The 12,015-nt window shown below is 34.3% G+C and overlaps 1 protein-coding gene across 2 annotated transcripts; it reads right to left on the minus strand.

The window, feature by feature from the left end:
- Positions 1,371–11,707, minus strand: LOC105164185 (synaptotagmin-5). 2 transcript variants are annotated; one of them, XM_011082787.2, is made up of 14 exons: positions 11,091–11,707; positions 8,853–8,927; positions 8,602–8,709; positions 7,208–7,240; positions 7,022–7,111; positions 5,842–5,967; positions 4,684–4,827; positions 3,935–4,354; positions 3,522–3,656; positions 3,060–3,278; positions 2,674–2,949; positions 2,365–2,502; positions 1,903–2,208; positions 1,371–1,819 (listed from the first exon to the last, which is right to left on the minus strand). In XM_011082787.2, the coding sequence occupies exons 1-14, from the start codon at positions 11,277–11,279 to the stop codon at positions 1,598–1,600; spliced, it is 2,481 nt and encodes an 826-aa protein (XP_011081089.1). In that variant the 5' UTR covers positions 11,280–11,707; the 3' UTR covers positions 1,371–1,597. The 2 variants fall into 2 exon arrangements, with proteins under 2 accessions (XP_011081089.1, XP_020550500.1); XM_020694841.1 differs by lacking the exons at positions 8,853–8,927; positions 11,091–11,707 and having other exon boundaries at positions 7,030–7,111; positions 8,602–8,708.

Consider the following 12,015-nt stretch of genomic DNA (forward strand, 5'->3'; position numbering starts at 1 on the left):
TATTTAATAAATATTTTTATTAATAAGATTTTTAAAATTTTGATATACTAAAATTATATTAGTATAATATTAATTTATTTATTTTCTGATACAAAGTGAAGAGAAGGGTAATGTAATAAAATTATAAGAGCTAGTCTTTTCTTCTCAATCTGTATTCCTCGTACCAAACAAGGAAAAGTATTTATATTTATTCTCCTTCCAATCATACCAAACAACTTAAGGAAAACTATTGTTCTTTCACTCCCTCTCCGCCTTTCATTTCCCCTCCCTCTTCCACTTCCATTTTCCTCTCACTTAAATCAAACGAAATATAAGTCTACAAAGCCTTCAAACTTAATTGCAAGGACATTTTTCCTACATTGTTAGTGCTCCAGTCGCTTTTGACAGTGTAGCAGACCACTGTTTATGACAGTGTAGCAGACCACTGTTTATATGAATATATGCGGTCCACTGTATATTGTTAATTATATTTTAAATTTAAAGTGCACGTAAAATCAAACAATTAAATCAATATATATAAATATGGACAATTCTCGATTAGGTACAAATTTTGCTATCTCAACTATTGCTTTTTCTGTGTTTAAGCCCTTAAATGCAGACTACTAAAACGTATCATTAATAAAGATGTTTTGATTTACCTATAATGCTAAAAGATTCACATCATATCGATTTGATTGATCCAGATAGACCTTAACTGTAAAATAGTCATTATGTGGCCTCTTAAAGCCACTCTTTTTCTTTTAATTTATTAAACGGACATAGATCTCTTGTATTATAATGTGTCACTATCTTAATTTATACGATAAATATAATTACTGTTTTTATGTCTGATATAATTATATGTATATTTTTATTATTTGAAAAATTATAAATTTTCTCTTATTTTACGTTCTTCTAACAACCCTTTTCATTAACTCCCATTAATTTTCATCTAATTAATGTGATAAACTTACTAAAATTCTATTTTGGATTAAAAATTATAATATTATATACTTTTCAGAAATTTTTTATAATAACTTTATGACTAATATACCCAATAAATTATTCGGTTTATCTACTCGCAAATTTTTAACATTTTTTTCAAATATTTTTTAAAAAAAGTAAAAACAAAACTATGCAAGGATAAAGTAGTACTATTCAATTCACCTTTAAGGGCTACATAATCATTTTTTTGGTTTGAGAGAGATATTTGTAAATTTTCAAATAATGAGAATATATTTATAATTATACCAAACCTCATGAGAGGTGGTCGTAGTTTACCCTAATTTATAATCATATATCATATCTAGGCAATTAAGATATCAATAAAATGCTGAAAAACAAATGAAGGATTGACTAGTACACATGTATCTTATTAACAAGAAGAATTCTGAAAATCTTCATTTATGTTATGCTATTTCATTTATTATTTTTGGCCAAAAAAAGAAGAAGTAAACAGGTACAGCGATATAGCAAATTGCCAGAGGGAGAGAACCAGATATGGTGCAAGCTTTATGCACAATTCTCTTAAACATACTATACACAATACAACTAAAGACTTGAAGGCTTTTTCTATCACCTATCACACGAATTTGTGCGAGGAAAAATCCGACCCCAGTCAAGGAATGGTAGCAGTTCTGTGCAAGGTAGGCGACGCGTTAAATATTTCCTGTCCAAGCTCATTAATTTTGTCGATTAGGAGAGTTTGTTCAGTCTCAAGTTGGACCATGAACTCTTCTTGAGTATCATGAAGGCTTTCAAGCTCAGTCAGCGACTTTGAAACCCCTTCAAGATCGTTCTCATCGACCTGAGACCGAAGCTTGATCATCATTTCCTTCATCTGGCCGAATCCAAGAAACATTTGTTAAACATCTTTAGTAAGATTTCGATCCAAGAGACATGTCAGATGAGAACAAAGGTCACCTGATTGGAAATCTGATGGCGAACAGTAGTTGGGGATGATTCATAATCTACACTTGGCTTCTTCTCCAGTTCCGGGACTTTTCTTGTAATTTGAATGTGGATTTCGCCCCGTTTCACTCCTTGCAACGGTATCCATTTGTCAGCCATCTGATTGGGAGGCAACATCTGATACTCGACCACACAGTCCCCTATGTTGGATGTGGGTAGCAGAGTGTTGTGATCTTTTACGTGCAACGTGAGGGGACTACCATCGTCAGGAAATTCTAAGGTCTGATGCCATTGTGGATTCAGTGTTTTGTACATAACCTGCAAAGGGGAAACGTTTTCAAACACTTGAATTAGTTGCTATATAAAATTTACTCAGTTAAGTTGCATTTGATAGACATAACTTTTAGAGTCAGCTAAGTAAACAAAATAGAGGAGATCTGAGAAAAGGATAAAGCCCAATTGCAAGTATCCGACCTTAGTACTTTTCTTCATGTTTCCATAGTGTACCCTCACGTAGGGATCACTCGTTCCACGGAGATCAGCAGCCACAAGATCTCTTGCTTCAATTAGAACTAGTTCAATCCAAGCATTGGCGAAAGATCCATGTGAACCCTGAGCATACCAAGAAAATAAGATCAAATCCTAGAAGTGCTGTCTTCTCTCTGGAAGCGAATGACGAAAAGTTACAATCTTAATGCTCTTATTAACTAAAGCTCTTGTTTTATGTCTCAGTATGAGAACAGAATGGATATGCTTTGGAGCTTAAGGCAAAGTTATAGGTACCTTCGAAGATTCGTTATCTTCAACTTTCAGTGCTTCTATCTGAAGCCGCAACTCTCCAGAATTAACTTTTTCAAGGGGAATATATACATCTCTTATGGAACCTTCTAGAAGACCTTCCAAGTTCACCCGAGCACTACCAATGCTCTCATCGCTAAATGTTTCTTCAGTATAGCATTTTACCTTCAAATACTCCCCACCTCCTATTTCATCAAATTCGAACTTCTGATTCCATGTTGGATTGGGAGAATGTGGGACAGCTTTTGTTCTTTGCATAACCTGAACAAGTAATATACACATTGAAACACATGTAGGTTTTGCTTCTGCAAGGAATAGAGCAATGAAACTGCATTCGTGCAAAAGGAACCAAGCAAAAAGGAGGCTTGTACCTTCCCATACTGTAGTTTAACATAAGGGTCAGATTTCCCAATTTTGTCCTTCACAACAAGGTCCTTGCCCTCAACCACAGTTATGCAGATTCTCCTTCCAGTTCTGGGAAGAAAATTAGATCCCCCACTCAGTGAATGACGAGAGCTTGCACTAACATTGGTCGAGCTATGTGAACCATCAGAAAACTGCCACTCTTTGAGTACAAGCCTCACAGTCAACTGCAAGGTGGTCGCAGAGAAGATTATTAGCAAAACGATTCATCTCCGATGTATGAGGTATAAGTTCTTCTACGTCTTTATCATTTAATTTCAATAATTCCAGTCATTATTAAAACTGAAACTGTAGCACGATATTAGTTGGATTTAATCAAGAAATTGACAAGAATGGAACAAGCAAAAGTAATTTGGCAGAGTGCATAAATTATTTGTCAGCTGTTGAAATGACAGATGATCAGAAAGTACCTCTCCTAAATTAACGCCCTCAAACGGAACTGTCATTTCAACTTCTTTTCCACAAAGCTCGGCGTGCTTGGCAATCACGGTTGAATTTGGCCCAATGGCCCAAAATATGGTTGAGTCATCAGGGACATATCTCATCTGCGTTGATGGAAAAGTTCGAGTGAAATGCTCCACACAAGCTAAAGCAACATCAAATGCCAAATCCTAACACTCAATGGTACCATTTCTAAGCATATAATATGATAATTATGTTGAGAAACACTATTTCTGAATGTGTTACTAACTCTTTTGATAATGTATGTAATACGAAACAAAGTTCTCTTTTCACACTGTTATGGAACAATTTTTGCTTTATTGCTTGCTTGAACAAAATCTCGTAACCTTAAATTAGAGACAACTAGTGTAAAACAAATTACCTTAATTTCGCAGCTTGTAAGAAAGTCATATTTTACATTTCCAAGAGTGCGTTCGTAGAGATGGAATCTGAGAATTCCTGCATTGTCATGTAGGATCAGGTTGAATGTTGTGTCCCACTTAGGGCTAGATCCTGCTCTTACATCTGTTCTCCTCGTTAATTCCCCAAGTTCGATCTCTAAAAATGTCTGAAGCTCTTTGCTGTTGACAGGATCATCTGTATAAGTATCTTCTGAAGAATTAATGTGCTTTGTGGAAGCACAGCCTTTCAAGTTGCTACCAGAAAGTTTACTAGCGGATAGCACAGTGACATATAATATACCGCCTACAGCTTTCTTCTGCAAGTCTTCAGCTGGCAAAGCAAGACACTGACGTCGAGGTTCAACCAACCTCTTATTCAGTGTATCAGTGGCCAGTTTGATCTGTCAAACAATATGAATGTCATGACGAACACATGCAGGAATAGGAGGAAAAAGTTCGAATTTCTACAACAGGTTGACCCACAACCAGAGTTAGAATTTCTATAAAATCTAATGTTTCTATTGATAAGACGCATTCCATTTTCCTGTAACAAAGACATGGCTATCCTTACTAAAAACCCAAATCTTCACGGGAAAAATAAAATTCTACCAGACCCTTTGTGAAAGCACTTTGAACTATTAGGGGTCTTCTTATTTCATTGGCAATGCAATGGTCCTGAATTTCAATTAGATACTTCATTGCTTATTGATATATTTTTATTTAATCATACCAGCCATGAAGAAACACCTGGTAGCTCTGTTGCAGGTAAAGATTGGCTTCCACCACTTCCGAAAGCAACACCGAGTCTTACGTCAGGAGTTGATACAAATGAGTAAGTCATAGCTTTACCTTCTAATATTGGCATCAGAAGAAGCTGCATAATGGAGACAAGTTACCACTTTTCAGAGGATAAAGTTTCACACCAATTGAAAGAACCGAAATCTATGACATGGAAAATGTGTGGTTAGTAGTTCGAAATATTTCATCAATCTACTCGTCAGAATCTTCACATAATCTGACAAAACTATAAATCTGATTGTGCAGACTCAGGGTTTCCTTCTTAGTAAAGTTGTCACAAAATTTTGGACAACAAAACACAAAATAGAGAGTGGTATTTAGAAGATATGTTTGGTAAACGAACTTAGAATTGAAGAAACGTGTGAATGGAATGTAATAACAAAGAGATATGCCACGATCAGGTACTATTAAGAAAAGATGGCAACAAATGAAAATTCTCAATCTAGAGTCCATTGCCATGTTTTGTAAGTTGCAGTAGAGCAGTTCAATGCAATGAAAAATGACAATTAACCAAAAGGATGGTAGTTGGGGACTGGCAAAGGGTGTGAATGGCTGGGGATGATAGTTGGGAAGATCAGACAAGAACAAGATAAACTCAGTGATTCAAGACATGTGGGAATTGTAAAATTATCATTAAAGTCAAAGCTCTAGGGGAATCAGAATAGAGAGATGACTTGACCCCCAAGGCAAAATCATTCAGCAAACAACGCCTCAGTACAATAGCAGAAAATACATAAAGATGAAGAGCATCGAATCACAATCAGTCTTGTCACAGTTGTCAACAAGGTTCATCATGTCGTTGTTACTCTCTAGCATCAGGAAGACATAAGGGAAACAGAAAAAGAAAATAAAAATGTTTTAAGACATGACATAATTCGACATATTATTTCAAGAACTGAATAATAATGATTCTACAATTGTGATACATAATCACAAACATAATGGCATCATAAAATTATTTGCATGGCGAAATCCTAAGATCTCTCATGCCCAGAAACTTAACAAAATGCAAGATGATGTTAAGAAATCACATTTGTCACAATTTAATCCAAAACCTAATAAGAAAATAAGAAAGGAGATTGAAGCATACATGACCCTTGATGTGGATGCTGTTTACAACGATTCGAGCTGTTCCCATTAATGGCATAGCCAACTTAGCAAACAACAAAATGTTTACATCATCCGTGTCCCAGTGAAAACTGCAGCGCATGACTCGCTGTTTCATGCAAAACTGTCAGTTTGTTCTCATTTTGGGGGGGGGGGATGAATGGAATCAGGAGGATCATTTGCAAAAACCTTATTAAAGCATTGGAAGAAGCTTAAGAAACACATATAATCCCACTAGTCGGGAAAATACAGAGGAAGTGTAACACCTTGTAAACATGATTGATGAATGGAACAAGTTGGGCCACGGTAATATCTTACTTTTCCGTCATCATGATAAACAATATCTATTTAAAACTTTTATAGCCTCATTATCTAACTATATTTGAGAATAACCTTTCAGAACTATTGCTGGAGTGTAGCCAAGTTTTTCTAGGCTGCCAGTACAAGAACAGAAAAGAACACTGTTGTTATTATATACCGGAAATATTATCAAAACCAATAATTGATATTCATCACATGTCCTGTGAATAAGAAAACCTTTTACATTGGTTGAGAGTAGTTCCATTTGAATAATTTTGTTTGCTCAAAAACAACACAAACAAATTTGGTTCTCACAATTTTATATGAAGAAAGAAGACCTCCATAGGAACCATACCAACATTTCAAAGAATTGAAAATGCCCCGTCTATTAGCAAATAGCAGGAAAATTTGAGGTTTCATGTTCACAAACTGAAATTCTTAGACTATGATTGCTTCGCATTTCATCTCAGCTCATGGCATCTCATATAAGATGAAAACGTTTTGGTCAAGATGAGGTTTTTCTGAAGTATGTGATTGAATATGGCATAAAAATAAAATGGTGATCATGAAGTATATATTTAAGAGGTGTTAGGCAATAAAGAAAATGTAATGCTTATAATTAATGTGATATTTGTTTTCTTGTACATTAGTAAATTGAGATTGAGATATATTCCAGAAAATATCTAACAAGCAATCGCATGTACAGTCAAAAACATTTTACGAGATGGGACACGAGGGGAAAAATCTCACAAGCAAGCATAACTCTAATATTTTCTTTTTAATATTTCATGCTGACAGAAGATCTCTTATATTAAAGCATGAAGCAAAGTTAACATAAAATTATAAGTAAAATTATATCAAACCTGATCACCTGAAGTTGCCCAATGGGTTCCATGTAGCCCAAATAAAGGAGGACGTGAACCAAGAGAAAATTCTTGTAACTCAATTTTTTCCTGTGGAAGAATAGTAGTATAGTCATTATGGATGCGTAAGCAATCATGGAAAATTCCTTCACATGAAAAAGAAGAAATGGGAGAATGAAAACTTACAATCAACTTCGACTTTAGATGCTTTAAGCGCCTCTGCATAATTATCAAATCAGAATTAGCAATTGTAGATAAATAACAACTTTGTTGAACATCTTATATCATGGTTGAATCTTATGTATAAGATGCTCAAAGTGTCTGGTAAGACTTTTAAAAAGGCAGCTCATAAGATCCAAAAAAACAATGTTAGGAACTTATAGGCTCGTTAAAAAGAAGTAAGCCCAACATATTGGTAAGAATTTAACAAATTCCTTCAATTATAATTATTTTAGTTTCAAAATTATTATTAGCAACATCATAGAAGCTTTATCATCTTATTTCGTACAAACACTTCAAGAGTCTATTTTTAAATTAAGATTTAAGATCTTATAAGCACTAAAAACATCTTATGAGTGTTCTGAATAAATTTAGCAAAACACCATCAAAATGTTGTTTATAATGTCTGCAAAAAGATATAGATTGACATAGGAGTATAAGTTCTACACTAATGCCATATCTGTGAATTTAGAGTATGTAATGAACTTATGACGATCTCAGAATTTAGAGTACATAATGAACCTATGCCGAGCTCAGAAAATTTACATTGGTAAATAAAGCAACACATGTGAAACAGTTTGAATGGATAATTATTCTCCAAAAAGAATTAGATTGGAGCCAATTTTATAATGGACAACTTGAATTATAATCTTGACAACAGTAGCTGAACAAAATAAAGGGCAAAATGGTAAGCCAAGTTCCATTGGCTGTTTCAGTAGACATTTGATGCATAGTATTAACATTTTGTGGAAAACAGATCAACTAAACCTTTGGAATGAGCTAATAGAGACTTTTCACATGTCTTTTAGCAAGGAGGAAATGAGACAGGTTCACAAGGAAAGGCAGGCGCAAATTATAAACATCACTGTCATAGAAGCAACGAAGCTCTGTTAAATCCTATCTCTGATGTAAGTATTTAACATTATTTCCATAGTGAAAAGTTTTAGCTAAGGCACTACATCAGATTATGGTTTACTGTTAAGTATATGGTCTCCAAATGTAAGATAATTTGATATCAACGCATAAGTTGAGGTAGGACAAGGGTCGAATGAATATAATGAACTCATCAAAAGATCTCAGTCCAAGTGTCTCTAAGGTCGGACCCAGCACCAGCACCAATAATTCATAATGGTTTTACACAATTAATGGACATGTATGGGCATGTGTGTGTGTTTGTGTCTATTGTATCAACTAATCTAACAAGAAAATCATTATATAAACACATCAGTAAACCATCATTAACAAAATCCAACCAATTCATGAGGATCCTTTTTCTTTTTTTGCTTAATTTCTACACGATTACAAGTGTATGTGCAGATTCAAAGTAAGCAATAACACTGGTGCCCAAATGGAATAGATACCTCAACAATGAATGCAAAACGCAATGAAAGCTTTGGGTTGACATAATTCGACCAAACTTCAAGTAATAGCTTGTTCAGCCATTCACAGTGCTCTAGAGGTGTTACCGGCTGCATAGATATATGAAGACCAAGAGTGACTTCCAAAATGTATGGTAATAAACAAGAAAGGACATAAGTAAAAAGGGATATAAAATACAGAAACTAATGTAGGCATACACACGCGATCCAGAAAGAAAATTATTAATAGTTACCGAAGACTGTAGTGTCACTTGCATCAATTTCTTATTGAAATCTTCCACTATATGTCGCCTCTGATAACTCCCGTACTGCCAAAAGGAAAGTACACGTCAGTATAGCTTTCAGCCATAAATCCTGCACTAATTCTTGTTGCGTTTCTGCTCAAACCAACAAGCAGATCAAGGAAACTAAAATGTGAAAGACTCCTGGATCACAATGTTAAACAGTCAGATGAATTTCTCACTTTCAGTTGGCATTAGTAAGGTATTTTCAAATTGGAAAGAAGAACTGTACAAATAAATGTATGAACTTCGAGAGTATAAAAATACATTACTGCAACCAACTTAAATCCTCATTTTCAATTTTCAATAAAATGCTTATTGGCAATTTCTTTGCAACTAGTCTGACTCAGTTTTCTCATTCGCTCAACTGCCACTGTAACTGAAATATGGTTACACAACCAGAAGAATGAAGTATTATGCTACACAATGGTTTTCCTTGTCCTTACTAGGGCATGTCATAAATGAAACGGTTGGGTGTCCTAATAACTAGCCAACCGATGCAGTCATCATGAACTTGTTAGACAAAGCAATGTTTCCTTGACACATCAGGTACCATAACTGCCTTGGTTGAATCAACATTATGTACGTCTGAACCTTCAGAAATAGATATTACCCTTTTATACGTGATACATGCTTAAATCACTAAACACCTACTGTAAGTTTACACCTTGCCAAATTGCTTTTCAGGAAAATTCTGAATTACTTCTTGAAATGCACCACTCTTACTAGTTGATGCTGTTAAATTTATGTCAAATGTTGAGCACAAGGATAATCAACTTTGTGCATGATCAGTAAAGACCCTTTTGGTACAATTCTTGACTCCTAATATTTCATAACTCATATATCTGAAACATCATAGTGATAAACTGATATAAGAAGTGGATATTTGAGACCGGGATATTCAAAAATGAAACAGAAGTTATACAAGGTACAAGTCAAATTCTTTGTAACAAAGACATCTCATATTGTATTCATACTGGCCAATAATATTTCATAAAAAGATGGAAAAAACAGGAAGGGGTTTAATTGATTAAAAAATGGCTTTGAGTAATTCTCTAGATAATTATTTACTCACAGAGGATGACACAAGCAAGTAAATTTCCTTCACCCCCAGCCAATCCAATTTCAAAGGAGGCAAAATTAGTAAAATAACAGCATGAACTAGTATTACTTGTATAAAGCAATAAATCATATGATCTGACCTAAAGTTGGATTTTTGGCTTTGCCACTGTTCCAATGGCTATTACGGTGGTTCTAAGTCTTATAAAACTGTTCCAGATTGGATTAAACAAATAATCAAGGACACAAGATTGTTGATGCATACAATACATACCATCACTTTGCAAATATATATGTTTGTGTGTGTGTGTGTGTTTGTGTGTGCATAAAAGCCATCACTAGAGATCAATTCGTATATGGAGAGTACAAGAATTAAGATTTGCCATACTTCATTAAATTCCAGAGCAAAAAAAAAAAAAAAAATCAAATATATGAGAGCTATTTATTCAATTTCCAAATATCTTCAAACACAGTGCAAGTATTCGAAATTAGGATCTCCCTAAAAAATTGAGACAATTTAGAAACACAAATCCTGTGGAGTGATGGTTCAATCTCCTCTCTAGATAAAGTAGTGCATTCAATCTTGAGAACAGCATGAAATGTACATCTGCATTTTCCGAATGAAAATAACTTTCTGAACTTTTCAATGAGGATTGAATCCTAAATGTGAAACATAGTTAAAGCTTCCCACCATTCTTAAATAGTAAAACAAAGTTCCATGTATAGAAATGCGAGCTAATCACATTTACGCTCATTTTAATTCTAATTTTTTTCCTCCATTCTACTGTTTCACTTGCCACACATAAATTTAGTTCCCACTGCACTTGCATGATATTTGGTGCAGCAGTGTTAAGTCAGTACCAACAACAAATAGAGAAACTAGCAACTCTGAAGTTGATTTATTCAAGCTTAAAAATACAGTGTCCCCGCTCACTGAGACCAATTTTTGTTTGCAATTCCTGAAACTTCCATAATTCTAGACCAACAAAAGATTCTGACAGATATTTCTAATGTAAATAGAATTGAGAAAACATATTCTCTCAAACCAAAAAAAAAAAAAAGGAATTGAGAAAACATATCATATGCAATGAAAAACACATCAAAACATACAAAAGAAAAGAAGGCACTTACCTGAATTGTAGCCCACACAGCGACAGCAAGAAGAACCCAATTGGATAGAGAGAAAAACCATCTCTCAATGGCCCAAAGAACAAACAGCAGAGGAATTACAAATGGAAGTAGAGGGTGCTCCTCCAACAACTTCTTCAACGACCGAACTGCCTCATTGAAGTCCAACAATTTCTTCTTTGTTCTGCCCATCCGGCTATATTCTCTACACAATATGCCAATGGGCAACCAAGAAATCTTCACCTTTCTCCAAGATTGATCATAGCTTCAAAAAATCAAGAAACCAAGCGCTGCCCAGAACTCCAATTTCTTTGAGGGAAAAAGCCGAACAGCTCTTGTACACTTTTTTAACTCATTAACGGGATCATAAGAACAATAAATAACAACAGAACCTCAAGAAAAATAAGAAACCCATCCACAATTTCAGTGTGTTCTTTACGTGTTTGTTGTTCTTGATTGGCAGCTGAAAAAGAGGAAAAGAGTTGTCCACTCATGTATTTCCAATCAAAGGAAAAGAGGAAAAAATGTAATATATGCAAAAGTAAAACAGCGCAGTCTTGGTCAACTCGAAGAAGGGAAGATTTAGTTAAGAACTAGGCAAGTAGATAGCTGGCTTCAAGTTTGAAGACAAAACCAAACTACTTTCAGATTAAAAATCCCCCTATTACAGTCGGATAATGCTGTCTTGTCAGATTAGTGCTCTTCCTGCGATCTCTTTCATTGCCCTACAAATATCTCTTTTTTGTTTATTTTATTATGTTTTTAACAGAAAAATTACAATGAGTTATCTAGAAATTTAATATAATTATAAATATTTTTTTATTATTTAAAAAATTATTAATATTTTTAAATATTCGATAAAAATTATATGATTCTTTATTGAAGGTATAAAATTGTCGATTTTGCTCTTATTATGTATTTTTTGTTT

The sequence above is a fragment of the Sesamum indicum genome, linkage group LG6, assembly GCF_000512975.1.
Source record: "Sesamum indicum cultivar Zhongzhi No. 13 linkage group LG6, S_indicum_v1.0, whole genome shotgun sequence".
NCBI lineage: Eukaryota > Viridiplantae > Streptophyta > Magnoliopsida > Lamiales > Pedaliaceae > Sesamum > Sesamum indicum.

Bases quoted from the DNA above. Each gene is read 5' to 3' on its own strand.
- LOC105164185 (XM_011082787.2), bottom strand. From the start codon at position 11,279: ATGGGCAGAACAAAGAAGAAATTGTTGGACTTCAATGAGGCAGTTCGG. The intron at 8,928-11,090 runs GTAAGTGCCTTC...TCCTTTTGGCAG, and splicing joins CTGTGTGGGCTACAATTCAG to TACGGGAGTTATCAGAGGCG. The intron at 1,820-1,902 runs GTGACCTTTGTT...GGATTCGGCCAG, and splicing joins GCCATCAGATTTCCAATCAG to ATGAAGGAAATGATGATCAA.